The sequence below is a fragment of the Oryzias latipes genome, chromosome 5, assembly GCF_053564925.1.
Source record: "Oryzias latipes strain Hd-rR chromosome 5, Olatipes_Hd-rR_3.1".
Classification (NCBI taxonomy): Eukaryota; Metazoa; Chordata; class Actinopteri; order Beloniformes; family Adrianichthyidae; genus Oryzias; species Oryzias latipes.
In genome coordinates, this window is record NC_136241.1 from 647242 (window position 1) to 670486 (window position 23245).

Below are 23245 nucleotides of genomic sequence, written 5' to 3' on the forward strand. Positions count from 1 at the left end.
TAATATAGGATTGTACACTGAAAGGACAATGTAAGAAATTAAACTCGCGTCGACCAAAAAGTCAGTCCGAGAGAAACTGCCATGTACCTGGGAGAAAAATGAGTACTGCTTATCTACTGGATGTTGGTGCCTCCAGATGTCAACTAAATTCAAGAACTTAATTAGATTATTCAAAATTGGGATGGATTTGAGAGTAGGGGCAGTGGCCGAAGAGGATCTATCCAATCGACTGTCAAGAAAACAGTTAGTCACCTCCAATTATAATGTGATGATTAGGCTGATCCGCGGCAAGACGAAAAACCTTGCAAAAAAAATCAGGACAATCGAAATTTGGAGCATGTTTAAAAGTGCCAGCGGAACAGAGTTAATGGTGCCTGTAACCAAAACATACCTCCCACCTGGATCAGCAACCATAGATTTTTAAACAAAAGGAATGGTCCTACGGATTAGGATGGCAACTCCTCTTGCCCTTGAGGAAAAGGGGGATTGGTAAACTTGTGATACCCATTGAGCCTTCAGGCGCGTTTGTTCAGTAGGATGAATATGGGTTTCCTGAAGGAAAATTATATCAGATGACAAAGATTTTAGATGCATAAAGACTTTACCCCTCTTGAGAGCTTTTCCCAGATCCCTACAAATTCCATGATGTAAATGTGACCAGGTTTAAACCGGATACAGTTGGATTAACTTGCATTCAATGAAAGAGAAAAAAGAAGGAAGGTATATGAGGTGAGAGTGCAAAAAAAATAAATAAATAAATCCACACTGGCAGGTAAACAGCACAAAATAAAAAAGAGAGAAACAACAACAACAACAAAACAAAACAAAAACCCATCCCTGTAAGCCGCATAAAAAACCGGAACAAAGCGGCAAGTCCCACTCACGGATAGGGGGCTGCTGGATGACAGAGCACGTTGGCGTCCAAACATGAAGAAAAAGAGAGAAAAAGAGAAAAAAAACACCCACACACTGCGTGGTCTTCTGCCCATGAAACTAGATGTAAAATAACAATATGTAAACCTACATTTTAAACATATACATCTAGAAAATCACGTATAAAGCCTATACAAAGAACAATCGAGCTATGCAAAGTAATATTCAAATCTTCTATAAGAAGTAAGAAAACGACTCATCAGTCTTTTTAACTTAGGAGTTATTCCCTAGGGAGGTAACAAACCATTCAGCATCTGCTGGAGAGGTGAACACCTTCACCTCGTTGTTGTAGACCGTATGAAGTTTGGCTGGGAATCTTAAGGAGCATTTTGCACCAGCTTCAATCAGCTTCTTCTTCACTGTGTTGAAAGCTTGACGTTGTGATGCAACCTCTGCTGTGTAATCCGGGAAGATGAAGGCTTCGGCTTCAGGCTACGGTGAGCACGGTCAATTTGAACGGGCTTGGCCAAATTATTCTGGCCGAGTAGTTCGGGTATCAGCCGTGTCACAAACTCAGTAGGATTCCCCTTGTCCTCTCCCTCTCTTATGCCCACAATCCGGATATTCTGCCTTCAAGAGCGGCTCTCCATGTCATTTATTTTTGACTTCAGGTGACTGTTAGCCGCCTGTAGCTCAACACATGTAGCTTCCAATGCGGTGATGCGAACATCCGTCTGGGACAAAATTTCCTCCATGTCGTCCAGCCGTCGCTGTACTTGGCCGTGATCATTCTGTAATGTTGAAAGATGGGCTTTGATAGTATCCAAACGACCCTCCATAGACTTCTTCATCTCTTCCATTTGCAGCGAAACTTTAGCTATGTCAGCGCCATATTTGTTGATAGCAGGTAATATAGCATCGTTGCTAACGCTAGCGGCCGAGGACGACGTTGTTTGGCCGCACCCATCATCTTTCTTGGGTCCCATGATCTTCAAAAATGAAGCTGAAGGATCTCACGACAAGTTAGGCTTTAGTTTGGCGAAAAACGTAATTGTATATGTAGGGAAAAAAGCGTTTATAGAAGACCGATGCAGAGCCTTGGGAAAACACGTCTACTCCATCACTGCACACGAGCCCCCCCCCCCTCTCTGGGTCAGTTTTAAATTGGTTTACATATCTTAGTGGAAGAATATTCAATGTGTCTGTCGGTTCTTCAAGCTCCGAAATTTAAGAAATAACTTGTGGCGTTCCCCAGGGTTCTGTACCAGGCCCTATTTTATTTATTTTATATATGATTGCTCTTGGGAAACTTATTAATCAATTTAGCCACAAATTTCATATCATTTCTATGCAGACGACATCCAGCTCTACTGTTCTTTCACTGAAAATGATTACTACAAACTACAAAATTTGCTAAATTGCTTAACGAGCATTAAAACATGGCTGAAGGGTAATAATTTAATCCTAAATACCCAGAAAACCAAGACGCTTATTTTTGTCCCTGAACATAAAATCCCTTCCATCAGACAAAACCTTGGGTCTCTAAGCTCCTCTGTCCAGCCTCAGAAATATTGGGGTGTTGTTTGACAGGTCTTCGTCTCTGGAAGGTCACTCAAAACAGATAGTAAAAAACTGTTTTTATCATCTGAGGAACGTGGCAAAATTAAAAAGTATCTTGTCTCGATCAGACCTGGAAACAATTATCCATGCTTTTATTTCCTCTCGTTTAGATTACTGCAACTCTCTTTTTACCTGTTTTAACAAACGTTCCCTAAACAGCAAGGCTTTTAACAGGAACCAGTAAACAGACACACATCACTCCTCTGCTGTCAGCTTTACATTGGTTACCTGTCAAATTTCGAATTGATTTTAAAATTCTACTTTTAGTTTTTACAGCCTTATCTGACCTTTTAACCCCATACTCTTCGGCCCGATCATTGAGGTCTTCCAACCAGAATCTTTTAAGCACTCCAAAAACCCGCTTTAAGACCAGAGGAGATCTGTCATTTCAAGCTGTTACTCCTCGTCTTTGGAACTCCCTCCCATTGTCGTTTCGTCAGATCGACTCTGTTGAGTGTTTTAAATCTCAGGTCAAGACGTTTTTATTTAGGGGAGCTTTTAGTTGATTTACTCCTCGTTTTACTGTGTTTTGTTTTAGTATTATTATTATTATTGTATTTTATTACTTTTTTTGTTTTGATATGATTTTATGCTCTTTGTAAAGCACTTTGTGACTTGCTCTAGGAAAGAAGCTATAGAAATAAAGATATTCTATTCTATTCTATGCTTTTATTTAACAGCCGCCAGGAGCACTCCGGCAGTCTCAGAGGGGAGACTGCCTGCATAGTTCTATGTCCAGCAACAAGCGCAATTGCTTTGACACACACAAAAGTAGCCAAACAGCATGGACCTGACTTCAGCTCTTAGACACCACAATCAGGGGTCAATAAAAGAAACACCCATGCTCAGCCGCATCCCACAATCCTTTGGTGCCATTACATGACGCAGCTTTCAAGTTAAAAGCAATCGTTTAAAGTAGTGTGAAAAAAACTTAGAATGAGCCTCATTGCAGGACATTAAGGAGGATATGGGGGACGCGCTGCTGGAGGAGAGAGACACCACCAAAACAAAGCCCATCAAAGGAAAGTGGAAATAAACTGTTCTCCCTTTAAATCTGGTCAAAATTTCGCCCTGCTCTGAGTCGATCAGAACCGTAGTCGTGGTGGTGAGAGACGTTTGTTATTTAATCGCCACATTCTCACTGTCATTGTCATTTTCAGATATGGGGGGGGGGGGTAGATTTTATAAATTAACCGTGATAAACTAAGCGACATCCTGAGTAGGATTAAAGGTTTTTTTTTTTTTTTTTGAACATTTCCACAATTTTTCCTCATGTTTAATTTCTCAAAGTTCATACCTTCATGAAAAAATAAGCCCAGTACCATAGAATAAATACAAAGACCTGCTCACAATCAAAGATTTATACAACTCTGCCAAGCTGCATGTAAAGAGACAGGGCACCAAGTAAATTGATTGACAGCTGATCAGGACGCAGAACACGGCGCTCTGAAGAGAGAATAAAAAGACCTGCAGAACTGCACTGACTGAAAGTTTACAAACTGCGAGACCGCAAAAGGCGAACCGCCAAATAGCGAGGAACATTGTAACTGACTGTAAAATGACATTTAGACATCCTTAGCTCATACCCTGGATAAAAACGCAAGTAAATCAATGTGAAAAAACTCCATTTTATTACAGGGCTGAGCAGTCAGCAGCTCAACATTAATGGAGGCCAGTGTCAGAATAAAGATCTCACTGCCCCAAAGAGATATGAGCCGTTAGCAAATCAGCTTCCAATGACATCCTAAAAGCTTTTCCTGAAACTGAGCAGAGAGATGGAGCTATGATGGCTGCTTCCAACTCAAAGTGCTACCAGAGAAAGGAAGGGAGATTCAAGGCTAACAAGCACATTTTCCGCCACACCTTTAACTGCTAAATACTTTTCATACTTTTCATTCCAGATACATGCTTACAAGTTCCTGGAATGTAGATGTTGTATGTAGTTTTAGCAAAAAAGAAACGGCATATGCTAGGATTTGTTTAAGAAAAAATCTTGCATTCTCTTGAAAGGTTTATTTATTTGACAGCTGTGACACTAAGAAACCCAACCATTCTCTAGTGCTTAGCGGGTTTTCACACGGGGGACTTCTCCATCAATTTCCTCCCAAAGCCCATGACTGCTTCTTAAAATAGTAACACTAAACTTATCGTTGGTAAAGCAGTTAGCATATGCTATCATCTTCCCATGTGGAACAGCCCTGAAACTCATGTTTCAGTTTGGGTTCAGTTTACAAGAAAAGTGCAGATCCTCTTCACAGAATAGATGGTTAAAGTGTCACATGACACAGGAATTAGTCAGTCCCTTTGTCTTGTCGTAGTAGAAAGGCTTCCTTAAGCAGAAACAACCAGTTTATGAGCAAAGTGCACAAAAATAATCAAACCTCCACGGCAACCAAACAAGTATTTTAAACCTATTGGTCATAAAAATTCTGGTTTATTAATGAAACTTAAAGATCCACTCAGATGAAAATAGAGTTTTTACCATGTTCCTCTGGCATTTTTATGTTAGTGGATGACATGCTTTTAAAATAAAATGCAGTATGTCTCTGTTCAATTAGTTAGGAATCAGGAGCAACTGAAAAAAATGAGATGGGAAGGAGGGGTGGGGTTGCTCATCGACAACAGACCCGTCCACAACTCTAAGGTGAATTTTAACCCTTGTGCTATCCTAGGCACTTTAACGTTGGGAGTTGGGTCATCTAGACCAGTGTTTTTCAGTGCATTTTTGTGATAATTGTGGCAGAAAAAGCAGGAAGTTGCAGATGTTTTTTCTAAAAGATGTAATAAAAGTTAAGTTACATACAAACTGTATGTAACTTAACTTAATTAATATGTAGGACGACTTATTGTACGCTGAGGCGCTGTCCCTTTAAGCCAATGCATCATGGGAGATGTAGTGTAAAAACTGCCAGAAAACGGCAGAAAGACTCGCGTCTCTGAGCTTCATGGTTTTGTTCACTTGTTCCGCGGTCTGATACCGGATTCTGTGGAAAGCTACACCGCTAAAGACGAGCTTTAGCTGGTGTTTTTGTTGGAACTGACTGAGTTATGAGCTAAATTGGAACAATGAAGTGAATACTTTAAACACTTCTGATTGGTCAGACTGATGACATGTGATTAAGCCTTCAAGAATGATTGGTGGAGTCGTGGAGACGGTAAAAGCTGCGGGACTTTTCAGAAAACAGTTATAGCTGCAGCTAAATCGCGTTACCATCATTCTTATCAAAATGTCTTTAATAGAATCAAATAAACACAAAGAAAAAAGTATTTTATGATCTTTCATATTCCTAACTACTCAGTGTTTTATCAGGACCTGTTTGGATGAACAAAGAGCTGATTTCCTGATGGGAAATGTTTTTAGATCAGTGAATGAGGGCAATTTTCACACTAGTGTGCCGCGGCACACTGGTTGAAAAACACTGATCTAGACCCACTAGACAGTGCTCTGAACCTTTTTTCTTCAATGATTTGTGATATTCACTGGTGTCCATGGATTACATGAAATCTTTCCACCTTTATCCACCTTTGTCATGGTAGGGAGAACACGTCAATGGAAAGGGGGGGGGGGGGGTCATCTAAGATAGCACAAGGGTTAATGACCTCCTGCCGCTCTGCAGAAACTATGTCCTTGAAAACCATTCAGCTTTTTAGATTGTGGCTAAAAAATCATCAATATAATTCAAAGACCACAGGGAGCACTTTGAAAAATGATCAAAAGATGATCAGGGTGGGACTTTAGGGTAAAACATCAAGTCCCGCTCTGGGACCTCCCACATTCCAATATGCAGATCTATGGGCTGTAGCTTACTTAACACATTCTGACTAAGCCCTGAAACAAAAAACTGTCAACACATTAGAAACAGTCCAGGAAATCGTGTTAATTTTGTGCAACTAGAGTGTGATGAAGCACAGAATGTGGGAGATTTTAAACCAGAGATACACCTGAAGATGACAAATGACACATTGTTCCAAGGAAAGGTAAATAAAAACTTAACACATCTTGCAATTGAAAAAATGTTTACATCAGTCCATTCATATGTTATGTGAGATGATTTAGTTCTACTGAGTAATTGTTCTGAATATGCCCCATAGCAATAACATGCCCACAAGAACATTTTTTATATTTTCTTATATTTACTCCACAAAAAGGGCTGGCATTATGTGGCTTTTTATTTGAAATAATTTAAAATAAATAAATTTTAGTTATCCTAAAGCTGATGTGATGTTAGATTACTGTTAAAGATAAATACATTTTCCTCTTTAAAATGCTAAATTGTTATTCGTGGAAATTTCCTAAAGTCTAATTTTATTTCAGTAAAATATTAATTTTAAAGTAAAAAAAAAGAAATTGCAGCACTTTTTAATGGAATTTTTCGTTATTAAAAATGACGTGTTGATTCTCTGAATCATTTAACATAAAAAGTTCCCCATGCTGGACCTATACTTTAAAGCACAAGTGTCAGGTAGGATACTTTCAGGCTGGTTTAACAGTAAAAAGGCAGGTCAACCTGGCACAACCTGACTGTCTGGTTCAGTACTGCATTCCTGGCGTTTTCTTCTCTGGGTGGTTCATAAAGTCATATATTTACCATGAGACAGTAAAATCCTTTCATGGTCCATAATTCATATGGACAGCGTGCATTTTTTATGGACTTTCTGAACTGTTGGCTGTGTGACCTTTTTCAAGACATTTCCTCCATATTTATCCTGGAGCAAAGGAGACATTTCCAGAAATCTTAGTTTTTCTACATGATTGCATGATTTAGCTTCTTTTACTTTAGCATAAAGCCTTTCATGCCAGATAGAAAACAGACCCAGTAATCTTGCTGTTTTTCTCACCACAGATCTGCAAACGTGAAGAAGCTGTGCTGCTTGCATGGCCACACATGCAGGGCTCTGCAGTGCATGCTGGAGCACTCGACTGCTTCTATCAAGTTACTGTCTGTCTGTCTGTCTGTATGTGTGCAGCAAAAGTCAGAACCAGAACACGCAAAAGACACATACATGTAAAAACAATCACTAAAACCACACCATCAACAACTCCACCCTTTAACTGGTATCTGGATGACAAAGTTATGCAATGGTGTCTCCACGCGTGGCCTGCGTCTCACCAACCTTTCACTTGGGTCTCATACTCGGCGATGATCTCTTTGTCCTTCTTGACTTTAGCCTGAGATGACATTTTGGAGAGAGCAGACTGTGCAATCCTCAGCCAGCCGGAATTGGCGCCTCAGCTGCCGCAAAGCTGCGCCGCGAGTCCGCAGCGCCGTCCGGCGATCACAGGCGACGCATCGGAGCAACTTCAGCAATCCTCTTTCCGGCTCGGCTGCGGTCCAAAGGCGCGTCGATCATGCGTCCTCGACCACTCCTCCTCTGCTCTTCTTCTGCAGCCGTTCACGTCGGATGCGCATTTCTTGCAGTCGGAAGAAAAGGCAGCTTCAGCGCCCACACAGCCAGATCTGCTGTTTCCCTCATCTGCCTCTTGCAGCTGAACGCGAGGCAGGTCTGGCTGAATGGATGTGGAAGCCAATGGCAGACTTGACCCCCTCCCACAGTGGCCCCCACACAATTCTTCAGTGTGAACTTGAAGGGAAATCATTGTGAACAGCAGCAGAGAGGGCTGCATTCAAGTTTGCATTCAGAATTGGTGATGCATGGATGGATTTGGTACATGTTGGTGTTTTCTGTGTGAAAATGAGGCTCTCTTTGTCTATGGGCTAACAAAAATCCATGCAGCAGAGCTATGACAACCTGTAAAACTGCTGTTTGTGCCAAATACAGATAATTTTGAATGCAATATTTGCCCCAAAATGTTGATAGATTCACTAGAAAAATATTTATGAGGTTTCATAACTAGCTTTCATTACGATTCAGATATTTCCCATTAATCTTTTAAATGTTGTTTTTTCCCCCAAAATAGCACAGGACAATTCTTTATCAGGTATTCAAATGTTTGCAGTGAAAGCCACTGGAGGTCACCGTTGTTGCAGACATGGAGCTGGATGCATCCTGCAAGCTTTGAGTTTGGTAAGAAAGAGAAAACAATTACATGTATGACATGGCAGTCGTTTTGTTATTTATGGTCAAAAAGTCTTCCACCAACATATTGGATGGCCAATAGTGGGAAGTATTAAATATGAAAATGAAGAGTTACTTTAACTGGAATCAGAACCAGGCAGGCAAGTTTGATCCACATTAAAAGGCAAGACATGGAGATGTTTTTTATGTTTAAGTAAAAACTGTTCATGCAAGACCTTTGTGAGAAATTGTTTATAACGATTTACACTCACTGGCCGCTTTATTAGGCCCACCTTGCTGGTACCGGGTTGGACCTCCTTTTGCCCCAGAACCGCCTTGGTCCTTGGTGGCATAGATTCAACAAGGTTCTGGAAACATTCGTCAGAGACTTTGGTTCATGTTGACATCATCACACAGTTGCTGCAGATTTGTCATCTGAACATCCATGATGCCAATCTCCCGTTCCACCACATCCCAAAGGTTCTCTATTGGGTTCTGGTGACTGTGGAGGCCGTTTGAGTCCAGAGAATTCATTGTCATGTTCTATAAACCAGTCTGAAATGATTCCAGCTTTATGACATTGCACCTTATCCTGCTGGAAGTAGCATCAGAAGATGGTTTACTGTGGTCAGAAAGGGATGGACATGGTCAGCAACAATACTCAGATAGGCTGTGGAATTGGAGCCATGCTCTATTGGTACAAAGAAAATACCCCCCACACCATGACACCACCACCACCATCCTGAACCATTGATACAAGGCAGGATGGATCCATGCTTTCATGTTTGCAACTAGATAAAAAACCCTTGTCGGATAAAGCTATGGAAACCTTAAAATATTGATCCACTTCTAAAGTATAAGAAACAAAACTGAGTTAAATACTTCATGTGAAGGACCAATAATAGGTGACTTCATTGCAATTTTAATAGATTATCTTGTTGTTGCCTGGCTGTTAGATATTATGGTCACAACACAAATGACTAAGATACAATCCTGGATGGAATCCAATTAAACATACCTCCATAATAAACTCAGAATTGGATTTGGAAATGTTTTATTTCAAGCAATCAAAGCAAAAATAATAGAAAAATAATGCAAACTATATCTAAACAAGGATGTATCAAACATAGGATAACTAGTCAGAAAAATTGACATGCAAAGGTCCACATACACTAGTAAATAATTCAATTATAAATAAACGTATTAGCTCTTTTGCATATAGTTCATGACACAATCAAACTAATAAATATTAAGATTGTTGATAATGAGGTGTTCAATAGATAGCTTAATCTGATCAAATCTGGCTTTACCTAAAAAAGACACAATTAAATTGACAATAACGAGAATACTGCTAGTGAAGTCTACGAACTGAATGTATTTCAGTAAGAAAATCTGTTCTAAAGCTTAAACATATTAAGTAGGATACATTATTTGCACGATTTATTTAAAGTCCCACTCCGATCATCTGTTGATCTATTGTAAAAGTGTTTCCCGATTTGAATTATGCTGTTTTTAGACAAAACCAAAAAAATTCTTTTTCAAACTGCATTTTTCGTCTGCTCCTGATTCACAATGATTTGAATAGAGAAATACTCAGAAATGCAATTTTAGGAGGAAACCTCTTATATATCCTCCTTCTTTTATAAGCTATCAAACATTTTCTGTCATAAAATACTTTTACACACATTATTAGAGGTGAATAAAATGATTAGTTTTACTCACTTCAGAATATCAACACTGTCTTCGTGGATCTGAAAACACATTTTTATTGAGTTTTCTTTTGGTTTCAAGGACACAGGAAGTATTTCTAAAGCATATGGAACTTTTGAAACAGATATACTTTAAGGTGGCTGTGGTAGGGGAGTAGGACTGCAATGTGGTGAATCTGTGCTTTACTGCTTAGGGAAATCAATTAAACCTCCATTGCTTTCCTTTGTCAGGCCTTGTAAACAAGAGTGAAAAAAAAGTTTTAACAGGTGACTAATTGTTTCTTGTTGAAGAACAAGTTAGTCATCCTCATTCCTGAAACTACAGGTTCAAGGCAGGGTCTACCTTACGAAGAAAAATTTGATTTTCAAACTCGTTAGCTTTTGATTTAATAACCAGGGAAAATCCAGATCTCCACCAAATAACTCTTTAACTGCTCTACACAATAATCCTTATCAGAGCTTTCTTGTATTTTATTTAAACAATTTACACTATTCAGTGGGAAAAGTGGGTAAATCTAGGTCAACATTTTTGCACAGTATTGAGGCTTTGGTTCAGCATTTTAACAAAAATGTTTAATCCTTGTGTGGTTTTCCTATTTTTGTGAGTCAGCCAGTGTTCGTGGGTCTGGTGAACCCACTAGAATTTGTAAAAAATAAAAATAAAAAACCAAACACCTTTACGTCAGAACATTCAACAGATTTTTACTTCATACCACCTACAAGTTATATGTACAGCAAACATGGGTAATTTTGGCCCTTTACCTTTTTTGTGAACTACTGTGCATCTCCTTTTTTAAAATAAAACCTAAAAAAAAGCAGAACATTTGTAATCCATTAAGTTGTGTTCCAACTTAACTAAAATAATGTCAATAAACATAGATCCACTGCAGCAAAAAATGGAAAAATTGAGAATTGGAAATCTCCCTTTGTGGGGAAAAGATTATACTACTAAGATGCTTGTTGCTCCAAAAGTAATTTATATATTGGTGATGATACCAGTAATTATTAGTCATGTCTATCGGAAACAATATAAAGGGCTAGTTAAAAATGTTCTGCGGAATGGTAAGAAGCCAAGAATTGGATTAAGGAAGTGATGCACTCTGAAGGATGCTGGTGGACTGGCAATTCCAGATTTGGAATTGTACAATGCAGCGTTTGAAATGAACAAACTAAGTCATTCATCAGTTTGGAATAACCCAGCAGTGCTTGTTGCAAAATCACTCTCTGTGGTGCAACTGGCTTGAGAAAGGAGTATGGAAAATATGGAATCTATACAAAAACAGCCCTTGTATGTCGTTTCTTGAACTGGAAGAGACTTTCAATATGATGGATAGAGGGGATTTGGGGAAATATCTTCAACCCAGAAGTAGTCTGAAATCTTCCTGTGGTCTAAAATCTATACAAAAACAGAATATAATTCCAGAGTAGCTGGGGGGTATTCCAGGAAGCAGGTTATGCTAGCTCCCACGGTAAGTTTGAGGCTAAGGAAGTTGATAACCTTAGCTTTCGGTTCCAGAAATGGAGGTATGTTTCAGGGTAGGTCAAGTTGCCATAGCAACTCATGCTCTGAACATAACCTGGTCGGGAGCAGGTTTAGTTGAAGGTTAGTTTGTTTACAGAGAGGTGAAGCAGCATGGCGTGTCCATTTGAAGATGATTTAGTGGATGAAGAAGCTCAGATAATACTTTTTCCCCCGTGAGAGGGTGATAAGACCACATATGGATGTTGGAAAATTCAACTTTTTTACTTTGATCCAACTTAGTTATTTGCTTCAGTTAAGATAAATCATTTGTTTGTTAAATCAGTTTAAAAATAACACGTAGTTATCAGACAGTCATTTTACTTTCATTCAAATTAATTCAATTAAGTAGGTGTAACTTTGGTGCTGCTGTTAGGTCGACACCGCAAGGGATTGTGGGATACCATTTCCTTTGCCTGTCTGGACGGATTTTGGTTTAAGTGTGGCTTTTTGACCAAATGTGTTTAGTTGTTTAGCTGTTTTACTGTGTTTTTCCATGAATTTGTGCGCAATGTGCATTTTTTTCTCGTCCTTTTTAATGTTATAAAAATGAGCATATCTGCCGGCTCATACTTAAAAATATGAGAGATCAAGAAATATAATTAATTAAGATGGAAAAAATACTAATTGAATTGGAGTAATATGACATTTAGTTAGATAAATACATAAATTTGAGTTGTATAAACAATTATTGAGTTTTATAGACGTAAGAAATTAGGTTGATTAAATTTAACTCAAGTATTTGTTACCAATAGAAGTAATTCATTTAAGGTGGCAAAATTGGATAAGTTATATATGTATATATGCGTCACAAGGAAAACGGAAACAAGATCAGAAACTTGTGCGTTTACTTTGTCTGTTCTTCTACTACAAGCAGAAACTCTTTCTTTTGATGATGCAGCCGTGTTACTTTTTTGATGGACGTATAATCTTCATACGCCGTCATTAAAATCTCAGACTCTGTCTCACTAAAGTATTGCGCTCTCTTTGGTTCTCTACACGTTTCCATGGTGACTCCGGAAATCGGGGATCTATTGAGAATGTCTATATGTACTTTCTGTGCACGTGCGTTAACCCAGGGTTACTAAGTCGAGCGTAATTACGCCAACTCATATCCGGTCTTCTGGAACCGACATACCCAGAGTAAGCAAGTTCAGGCGGATTTCAGCCAGAGTTCAGGCTTAAAGTCAGGCTAGTTTAAACATGCTTCCTGGAATACCCCCCTGAAGTCAACAGGCAATCTACAGCATCAGTGTTTCATTACAAACAAACTTTTTGACAGCAAGAGATTGGTTTGGCAAAGAGATCTAGACACAGTCCTTCCTGAAGAAGTATGGCATAACCTAATCTCAAACATTGGTCAGGCTACTAGAGATGCCAGAAGTAAACGTATCCATTATGAAATCGTGTCCCTCTGTGTTTCCTTTTTGGATGGAAGTGAATTCTAATATGGAAAATAGTGATTGGACTACCTATTCCCAAATTACCACCACTATGTTTGTTGGGAGATCATTCTGCTAAACCTCCTGGATGCCTAAAAGAATTGTTTGGATTTGTGGAGGTTGAATTTATGGCGGCTGCAAGATTTGAAAAGACTCCACAAGTCTCAACATAAGGTCATGATTAAACTCATGACAGAGACTGCTTCATTTGGAAACCTAATATATGAATAATGTCCAGGTTAAGGCCATATATGGAGTCGTTTTATGTCACTGATTACATCACACGACCAGGCTTAACCCAAACCCCTAACCCTAAGAAAATTGATTCACAGAGTAACTTTGAGCCGGTCGAGCATCAATCAATTGTTTTAGATGAAAGGGTGAAGCATAACTAGGTGCACGACCACCATCTGATGGTTTTCCCCTCACACAGAACAACAACTGAGCCATTTATATTTTCTTTCTTTTAATGATTTGATTTGATTTGATTTGATTGATTCATTTCAAGCATTGTAGTCAAAGCAATAAAGAATTTACACAGATTTATCAAACTCATTACAGAAATGATGATATGCATTGATTAAAAAAACAGTAAATAAAAAAAATAAAAAAGATACTTAAATCCCATTTGCTTAATTAAATATAGTGATCATAAACTAAAGTCAAATAGACCTTGATTTATTGCGAGACTTGATTTAAAAAAAGACCTTCATACTTGTAGATGCTTGTAATCATAAACATTTGAATCTCGCAGAAAAGTAATTATTTTGTAAACATAATAAAGTTTTCAGAGTAAGTCATATTTTCCATCAACCCAAACAAAACGTCTAATTGCTGCATTTTTTGTTGATGCCTCAGGTTTTCATATGACAGGTGAACTGATGGAAAACTGATGTCACCTCATTTTATCTCATCCTATTCAGAAGTGAAAACAACAATTTCCCAACAGGAAACTGGGTGTTGCCATAGGAACCTTGAGATTACAACTTTGTACTTGGCTAAGAATGTGTCTACTGACATCACTTCTGACAAAATGAAGGGAAATTTGTTTCTCTCGAATGACGTCACACCTGTAAAACTTTAGGAATGCGATCACAGAGGACCTTTTAAAGAAGCACAGCCGCTGTTTGACAATGTTCTGGAAGTTGATATTTTTGAGTTAATCAACATTTGAATTGTGCTCAGTGTTCTTTGTCATTGTACTTCAGCTTTTGTGTCTAAAAAAGAGACGTTGTGGTTTAGGAACCGTCTGACACCAGTGCAAAACATTGTGCAACAATTTGTCAAAAGCCACGCCTTTGCATGTACCGCCCCCCCGACAAGTGGTAGTAACAGTTAAGGCACCACCTTAGTCAGATTCCAACAGTGATCCACGAAATCCTCTCCTGTGCAACTCAAGAGCTTTCACTGCAATGTTGCTGACAATTTTATTGCTTCTTAATGGATTACTTATTTTTTATGTTCTTTGCTTCAACCGAAAAAGGTAAAGCTGCCCTTGACTTTTCTATAACTCTTTGCAAAATTATATTTAATATTTTCCTTGAAAACAAACCTCAGTTAACCTGTGTAACTCCAATCTATTTAACTTCTAGGACAGTAAACCTCAGCACCTTTTTATAACTAGAATTGAAATTCACAAAACTGTGTTAATTTTTCTCATTTTTAAAGGAAATAAAAATATAGTTTTAAAGTGCCTTTATGACCTGGATTTCTACAGGATTTAGATTAATGGAGTTTTTGTGGACTCTAAACATGTCAAGTAACTTTTTGTGAATATTATAAAGAGAAATATGCAAATTTTCAACAGTTTCCTCATTCCCAATAGACAACAAAAAGAGCCTCCTCTGGATAAAGGTTTCCTGCCATGGCTGGGACACGCTCTCGAGTTTGGAAAAAATGCTGCAAAGTTTTTGACTCGCATGAAAGAAAAACACGGAGACATTTTTACCGTAAGTAGCTTGAATAAAGTTTCATTCACAAGTTTTGGTTACTGACTTTTGGAAAACAGGAAAGTTCTGTTTGAAAACCTACTGACATGACTTTGCAGGTTCGTGTTGCTGGAAACTATGTGACGGTTCTGTTGGACCCACACGCCTTCGATGGTGTGCTGCATGATACAGTTTCTCTGGATGTCAGCCGCATCCGAGGCCTGAGTATTCAGAAGATCTTTGGTCTGCAGATGCCAAATAACATGCACACATCCGAGAGGAAATGGATGGAAGAGTAAGTGAACTCAACAGTCCAAGATGGACAGCTTTAATTGTGAAATTTCACCATCGGTTTGCTCTCTTCAGACAGTTTAAAGGTGTCAATCTCATCGAGCTCAACAGCTCCATGAACATTAATCTCCGAAACTTCCTGCTGAACGATGGCAAAATCTGCAGTGCTTCAGAGTGGAAACAAGAGGGCCTCTTCAGCCTGTGTTACAGCCTTCTCTTCAGGTAAAACACATGCTTTCCATATTACAGCGGCACAGCTATGAATGTCAGTTGACAGAGGTGGATGGCAGACAGGAAGTTTCTTTTGTTTTTACTTCTCTGTTTATAGAGCTGGGTACTTGACATTGTTTGAAGGAAGTAACAATGCTGCTGCGGTCTATAAGGAGTTCCGAAACTTTGATAATCTTCTCACCCAACTGGCTCGTGGTTCACTCAAGCGTGGTAAGCTGCACTGACAGGAGTCAAAAAAGTTATCATTGCAATCCTTTGATAAATGGCATGAAAGGCTCAAACGTTTGTGTTGTTCCTTTTCAGTCTACTAATTATGCAGCTCTCTCTCTTCATGGTTTGCTAGCCCAAAAGCTTTTTCTTCATTATGCCACAAAAAAATGACAAATGGTTTCCCTGAGCCTCACTGTTCTATGAATTACTATTGTTCATTACACTAACTAACACCAACACCAAACGCATACCTTTTAATGTATAAAATACCTAAGCGGCCTAACAAAACTTTGGTAATGGAGTCAGAACGACTGGAAGGCAGGAAAAAACCTTTGAAAAACCTCTAGAAACCCTGAAAAACAATCGCTCACAATTAACCCTAGATTACACAAAGAGCAGACAACAATTAGCAACAGCTTCAAGCTTTTACTCAATAGAAGACAATAAAAAAATGTATTTATTTGTGCTGTGTTTCATTTCAGAGGATATCGATATCTCCCGTGAAAAACTGTGGACGTTCCTGTCCCCACAGAGGACAAATGGAGGAATGCAGTCCTGGAAACAAAGCTACCAAGACTTCCTGAACAACGAAGGCGTCGGTGAAGAAATGCAGACTAAAGCTCTGCTGTTACAACTGTGGACCACACAGGTAGAGGCTACTTTTTTGTACAGTATGTGTCTTTGCAAAACTCTTTAATTGATGAACTCACACCCAGGGTTTCCCACTGGAGGAGTGGAGGGTTTGGACTCTCCACAGCCCCACACGCATGTCTGAATTTCACTTCTTCAACACCGAGGGCTACAAACCTGTCTGAACCTGATTCTCAGAGAGCATTGTTGCCAGTTTAGATCACCTGATTGAGCTTTGCTCTCTCAGTAAATGCAGACAGGGTTAGTCAGGGGAACTCGTTGGCTGGAATGAACAGACACACGGATAAAGGAACAAAGAGAAACTAAGACGGGTGTTTTCTTAGACTAACACGGTGACTAAACAGAAAGAAACGTGATCGCTTACATTTGCTTTAGGACAACCCCCATTTGAGGTGGATCATTTCATAACTTCCAATTAGACATTTAGGTACATGTTGTTTATTTAGTTTTAGATAGATGAAGAGCGTCAGTTTTCCATTGTTAGTCTTGTTGACACAGTCAGAAAGACTGTGATTACTCATCAGTCCAGACAAATTCCGAGTTACATGTCATCTCTCTGTGTTACCAGATGGGGGGGAGGCGAGCTCCGCGTCATCTGTGGGTTTCGTCTGTAACAGTATTGTTCCTGCAGTAGCCCGCCAGTCTCACTGCAACTGAGGGTTTTCACTCTGCTTGCATGGGGAGGCACTTCCAGTCCGCCAGCATGCTGGTGTGGTGTCATGTCTGGAGGACGAGGGTGGGGGTTGGGGGGTATCCCACATCTCCATCTAGGGTGGAGACTGGAGTAGCACTGCAGAGAATGAAGGATTAGATTTAAGACCAGTGAGAGGTGCCAGAGGGAATGTGGCTTCTGCATGCGACGCAGACAGACTGATGAATTTCTGGCTAAAATTGCCAGTATTGAAATAAATACGATCATGCGAGTCCTGCGCAATTAGATCACCGAGGTGCGCTCTCCATTTTGAATCAACATAATTGGCTGAATTATCCCCAATTGGTCAGTTTGTTAGGCATCAAAAGAGACGGACCTGATGTTTGATGATGTCAGCACTTTTACTCAGATACAATAATCAGGAAGACACGAAGATTCTGGGGAAACATTAAATGTAATTAATTTAGCCGTGAGCGGCGCTCAATGAGATGTGGTAAAATGTGTAAATCCAAATGGCAGCCAAGCCGTAGGTCCTGTGGCCATCCCATAATCATTACAAAACTTCCTTGGATATCTCAGACACGTGTTCTGGTTTTGTTAGTAGATTGTGAAATATCTATTTTGGGCCCTATTGGAGACTCTTTAGAAAAGTACAATTCTCTTACCCTTCAGGGCCACTCTTTGTGCTGGCTAGACTTTTGCTTAGGGCAATTGCTCTCCAAAAACTTTTATAGGGTTATAAAACGTTTGAAGTTCTTCAAGTCACCTCTGGCTGTCCTAGAAGAGCTAAGGCCTTCGTTTTTAATATAATTGCGTATTACTTGTGTCCTAAGAATCCATTCTGCCTTCCTACCAGCATCTTGAGTTGTGTTTGATGTTTCTTTAGTGCAACACTGGACCTGCCGTCTTTTGGTTCCTGGGCTTTCTGCTCACTCACCCTGAGGCCATGGAGGCTGTTAGGTCCGAGATCCGAGGTCTCTCTACTCTCACAGACATTTCCCTGAAGCGTCCGTCCTCCAAATTGATGGCAGAACACAGGACGCCTGTTTTTGGTTAGTAATATCTGTGCTGCTATGGTAATTGGCACAATTTCTTGAAACAACGACACCTTCAGCTCAGCTTTTGAGGTAATTTGTTGATAATTGACATTATATATTTGTGCAAATGTGTCGTCCTGTCCGTATGGTGGTGTCTCTGCTTTAATTGGTGACAACAACCCTCTGACATAATCCCTGTCTTGTGCATTCTGCAGACAGTGCTCTGAGGGAGACCCTCCGGCTAACGTCTGCAGTAATGATCAGAAGAGAAGTGGTGCAGGACAAGGTCCTGGTGATGGCCAACGGGCAGGAGTATCTCCTCAGACGTGGGGACAGAGTTTGTCTGTTTCCCCTGCTCAGTCCTCAGATGGACCCTCAGATACACCCGGAACCGCAGGTACTTCATCAGTGAAGTGTTTTCTTTTTGTCTGAGACTTTCGGATGTGTCAGTGTTTCATTTACTAAAATTATAGAGCTTCATATTTATCTGACATTTTCTGTCTCACAAGTTTTAGAAAGCAGTAGGCCTTCTTAATATCGTAACAAAATCCAATCACTTCTTTTTTTAAATCCACATTTGCGTCTTGTTTTAATTTAAATCATCAGGTTATTTTACTAAATCTGGTAAAGTTCATAAAATGAAAATTTCATTAAGATTGCATTTTCATTTTCACATCCACCCTGTGAATATTGTCTCAATATTCATTTAGAAAAAGCATTTCCAGCGAGGAGGCGGGGCGATGACGTCACTGCTTTCTCCGTGTGTCCAGCCGCTGACAGACACAGACAGACTAGGAGCAGACTATGTTAGCGGCAGAGAAGACGGCTTTGAGTTGGTTGTGAACTTCTGATGAGTTTACACAGTTTCTCAGGACTACATAGCAGCATGTCCGCCTTCTGCGGTCCTCCTGACACACCGTGGACAAGCTTTTTTTCTTCGGACCGCCAGCTGCCTTCGCATAGCGGAGCGCGAAGCTCCCGATGATCGCTGAAGGAGGAAATGCTGCTACGATCTGAGAAACCATCTTATGAATTTGTGTTTCCAGTGGTGTCCAGAAAAAGGAAAGACCGATGTAATTCCCACATATTTACAAATTTATTTGCAGCTTCGCGCTGAATTTTCTGTTTGCTTTATTAATATCCAGGAATCCAGGTTTGAGCAGTCCAGGTCCAGCGGTTTGTGAACAGGAATGCAGCGGAATGTTCCTTTACTGCCCTTGCGAATCAGAAGCTGTGAATCGCAAGCCAACTTCAGCGTCGTCTGACCGCACGGATTTAAAAACATATGATCGAGCAGGCCCTTATATATAATCATAACTGTAATAAAAGCACATTATGAAGATAGTCTCCTGCAGCTTCGCGCTGAGTGAGTGTTGGTCCAACCAGCAAACGTTTAGCATGGAGAAATCTGCTATCTGTTGATGGAGCTCCAGCTGTCATCAAACAGCAAATTCAGCGCTAAGCTGCAAATAAATTTGTAAGTATGTGGGAATTACATCAGTCTTTATTTTTTTCTGGACACCACTGGAAACACAAATTCATGAGATGGTTTCTGCTGTGTAAAGCTGTGTAACTTCATCAGAATTTCACAACCAACTCAGAGCCGTGTTCTCTGCCGCTAACACAACCTGCTCCTGGTGTGTCAAACACACGGAGAAAGCAGTGACGTCATTGCCCCGCCCCCCCTCTGCTAATGCTCAATGTTAATGAATTTTGCTACAAATTTCCCAGGGTGGATTTGAAAATGCAAATGCAATCCCCTCTTTGCATTTTCGTTTTAATTATGACACACAATAAGCAGTTTTAAGTATAAAATAAAAAAGCATTTTGAAATATTACTTTTCCATTTTAATTTTGAGTCATTTGATGCAGCTTCATTTCGAAAATTAAAAAGCATTTCCGTTAATCCATTTTTAAATGTCAAATTAGACATATCTAAATGAATTATGCTACACATTTACCAGAGAACTTTTAGAAAATGAAATGTCAAATACCATTTTCTTTATCATTTTAATTAAGTGACAGAATAAGCAGTGTTGAGGAAGGAAATGAAAAAGCATTTTGGTGGATTGCTTTTTCATTTTAATTTTGAGTCAAAAAAAGCATTTTAAAAATGAAAAAGCATTTCTGGTTTTGACTCTTCTTTTTATTTATGTTACACAATCGCTTCCATAGTATCGTGCTCTTGTTTAGAAATATCTCTGAAAATATTTGTTTGAAAAATATTTGATCTTAATCAGAATAACTATAGAGCAGGAAACATCAAGTCACAATTGCTTTCATAGAACCTTGTTTCTTACAATTTTGCCTAAAATCTTGACGTTTTATTCTCGTCCGTTCTCAACAGTGTTTCAAATATAATCGTTTCCTAAATGAAGACCACACAGTAAAGGATACATTTTATAAGAATGGAAAAGAAGTGAAATACCACACACTTCCCTGGGGTGCAGGAAGGAGCAGCTGTGTTGGGAAGGAGTTTGCTGTTAAGGCTATTAAGCAGTAAGCGCAATCTTATTTTACCGCTCCATCAAAATTAAATGAACTTTAATTTATTTGATTGTTAACAAATGTAGTTAATGTGGCATGCTTTGAGAGGTTTTTCACAATGTTTCTGCACATACAGATCTGTGTTCTTGCTCTTGACCCATCTTGACCTGGAGCTTTGTGATCCGGAGGCTAAACTTCCTCCAGTAAATCCCAGTCGCTATGGTTACGGGATGCTGCACCCAGAAGGAGACCTGCAGGTCAGATTCCGACTGAGGAGAATGTATTCCGACATGTGACACGTTACTGGGCTTTGATGTCCACATTGAAGGAAAATGAAGCACTTCTGTTACTTGTTTATCATATATTTGACTCCTATATAATGAATTTAAAATATGAGAAAGAAACATTCTGTTTAAAAAAATAAAGTCATTCTATTTATATGACATCTATATGACATTGCTTGTTTATTTTTAATCGTCATGCTTGTTTTTATATTTTGTTGTCCTTTAATGTAAAGCACTTTGTGTTATATTTTATATGAAAAGTGCTTTATAAATAAAGTTTGATTTGATTTGACATTTCCCCACATCCACACTTTAATTGAAGGAATATTGCGTCAAGCAGTTGTTGTTTTTCCCAAGGAAAAGAATGTGTAATGCATCATATATTATTCAGCAAGCTTGAAAAAAAATGTGGGGTTAAAAGTTTACACGCTAATCCAAGCACTTTTCTCTGATCTCACGTTTGATCACAAATCACAGATGAAATACTTGTTAATATCATTGTTTAAAATCACTATCATGAAATTTGCTTTCTAATCTCTGTAATTCTGAGACAAATTCAGTTCACAAAATCAAATGTTTAAAATACAGTCATTTATTTATTTTTTACATTTTTAAATAAACGCACCTGTACAGGTTAGCATGAATGATATTTTATCCAATGTAATGTTTTATTTTGTCAAACTTAAAGTAGGATTAACATCTGTTTTTCTATCTTTTTAATGTATTTAAATGTTTGTTTCTTGATATGGTCTGTTTTTCTTTTTGTAAAGCACTTTATATCTTTTTTGAAGGTGCCCTATTATATCAACTAAGTTAATATTATTGCTGTTATTGTTATTATTTTATTGGTATTGTTGAAGTCGCAGCTACAATAATAAGACTCTAAACATCATCATCTTAAAGGACCACAATAAGAAAGAACTGTAATTGTGTAACTGTAATTGTGCAATGGTTGACGAGTTAAAACAAAATATTGAAGCAAGTTGGGTTCTTTTGTTCTAGCAAACCTTTAGAGAACACAAAGTGTGCGTTTGTGAGCAGCTTTTGGGGATTATAATTTACACACAAAAAATGTGATGTTGCGTATTGCTGTTGGTGTCTTTACAAAATCCAATTTTGTAATTGGTCACAATTTGCAGGGTAGTGTGACATCACAGGTTCTGAAAACCAGGTACTCATCGGAGCTCTGAAGTCATGTTTCAGAAGCCGATCTTGTGTGTCTGAGGTGTGGTTTAAAAAAAAGCACAGCACACACATTTAAGTGTTTTGCTTCAAGTAACTCTGCCACCTAAACAAATAAATTAATTTAAATAAAGGTTCTAAATTATTTTGTCTTGGTGTTGATAGTCCTACCCCAGTCTGTATAATAAAAGCGTTCTCAATGGTCTTATAATTATAATGTATAGTAACCCTTATGCTATCCAAGGCACTTTAACATTGGGAGTTGGGTCATCTAGACCCACTAGACAGTGCTCTGATCCTTTTTTCTTCAATGATTTGTGATCTTCACTGGTGTCCATGGATTACATGAAATCTTTCCACCTTTATCCACCTTTGTCATGGTTACACGTCAATGTAATGTTGATGGATCTCCGGTTCCGGGTTATACAGCAGGACGCGTGGCGTGCCTCTCTGCGAATACAACTATCTTCAAATTACTTAAAAAGTTGATTTTTCTCCAAAAAAGAGAGCTGACCATGCCCCCGAAGAAACCCCAGGAATATGAAGAGCTCAAAAAGTCTCTTGACATTATTCAAGAAACGCTGTAAAGTTTTATGGATCAAGTGTCGGCTAAGCTAACACCGCTCTGGGAGATGATGGAAGAGTTCCGAAGATTTCGGGCTCAAAACGAGCAAAGAGAAAACCGGGTTGAGATTCTGGAGAAAAGACTGGACGATGTGGAACAGCAAGTAAGGATGAATAATGTCATTCTCACTGGAGTACCAATCAAGCCTCGAGCGAAGCTGAATGCAGCAGGAGCTAGCACTGCTAATGCTAGCGCTAGCGTAGCTAGCAGTTCTAATACGGAGTTCGGTGCAGCGTCGCTGGAACAGCAAATACTTTCATTTCTCACATCTAAAGGGATTTCCCTGGATCTCAATACCATCGAGACCTGTCACCTGCTCCCCAGGAAAAAGGAGACGGATAAACCAGCGATCCTCATCAGGTTTGTGAATCAAAAACACAAGCTAGCTTTGATGAACCAAAGGAAACACCTGAAAGGTTCGGCTGTTTATCTGAACGACCATCTGACCAGAAGGAATGCTGAAATCTCAAAACATGCACGGCTTCT

At 39.1% G+C, this 23245-nt stretch overlaps 2 protein-coding genes across 7 annotated transcripts in view; one reads left to right on the forward strand and one right to left on the reverse strand.

Annotated features, from left to right (window-relative positions):
• Nucleotides 1–8074, reverse strand: part of LOC144992072 (SLIT-ROBO Rho GTPase-activating protein 3-like) — a 104820-nt gene extending 96746 nt beyond the window's left edge. For 2 of the 4 annotated variants that reach the window (XM_078946713.1, XM_078946712.1), the window contains exon 1: nt 7609–8074. In XM_078946713.1, the coding sequence (XP_078802839.1) occupies nt 7609–7675 (67 nt within the window). In that variant the 5' untranslated portion in view covers nt 7676–8074. The remainder of the gene's footprint in view (nt 1–7608) is intronic. The other 2 variants (XM_078946715.1, XM_078946714.1) reach the window with 1 other exon arrangement.
• A 6437-nt stretch (nt 8075–14511) lies between these two features.
• Nucleotides 14512–22267, forward strand: ptgis (prostaglandin I2 (prostacyclin) synthase). Of its 3 annotated transcripts, none has more exons than XM_078947929.1 (10): nt 14512–14664; nt 15007–15130; nt 15229–15404; nt 15476–15622; nt 15729–15841; nt 16324–16490; nt 18031–18196; nt 18397–18578; nt 20529–20680; nt 20805–22267. In XM_078947929.1, exons 1-10 carry the CDS (start codon nt 14594–14596, stop codon nt 20962–20964), a joined length of 1458 nt encoding a protein of 485 aa, XP_078804055.1. In that variant the 5' UTR covers nt 14512–14593; the 3' UTR covers nt 20965–22267. The 3 variants fall into 3 exon arrangements, with proteins under 3 accessions (XP_078804055.1, XP_078804056.1, XP_078804054.1); XM_078947928.1 differs by having other exon boundaries at nt 14538–14664; nt 14989–15130; XM_078947930.1 differs by lacking the exons at nt 20529–20680; nt 20805–22267 and adding an exon at nt 18892–19167 and having other exon boundaries at nt 14533–14664; nt 14989–15130.
• The last annotated feature ends 978 nt before the right edge of the window (nt 22268–23245 follow it).

Coding starts and splice junctions, on each gene's coding strand:
- ptgis (XM_078947928.1), top strand. CDS start 14,594: ATGTTGCTGACAATTTTATTGCTTCTTAATGGATTACTTATTTTTTAT. Junction 15,131..15,228: donor AACACGGAGACATTTTTACC/GTAAGTAGCTTG, acceptor ATGACTTTGCAG/GTTCGTGTTGCTGGAAACTA. Junction 20,681..20,804: donor GCTGTTAAGGCTATTAAGCA/GTAAGCGCAATC, acceptor CTGCACATACAG/ATCTGTGTTCTTGCTCTTGA.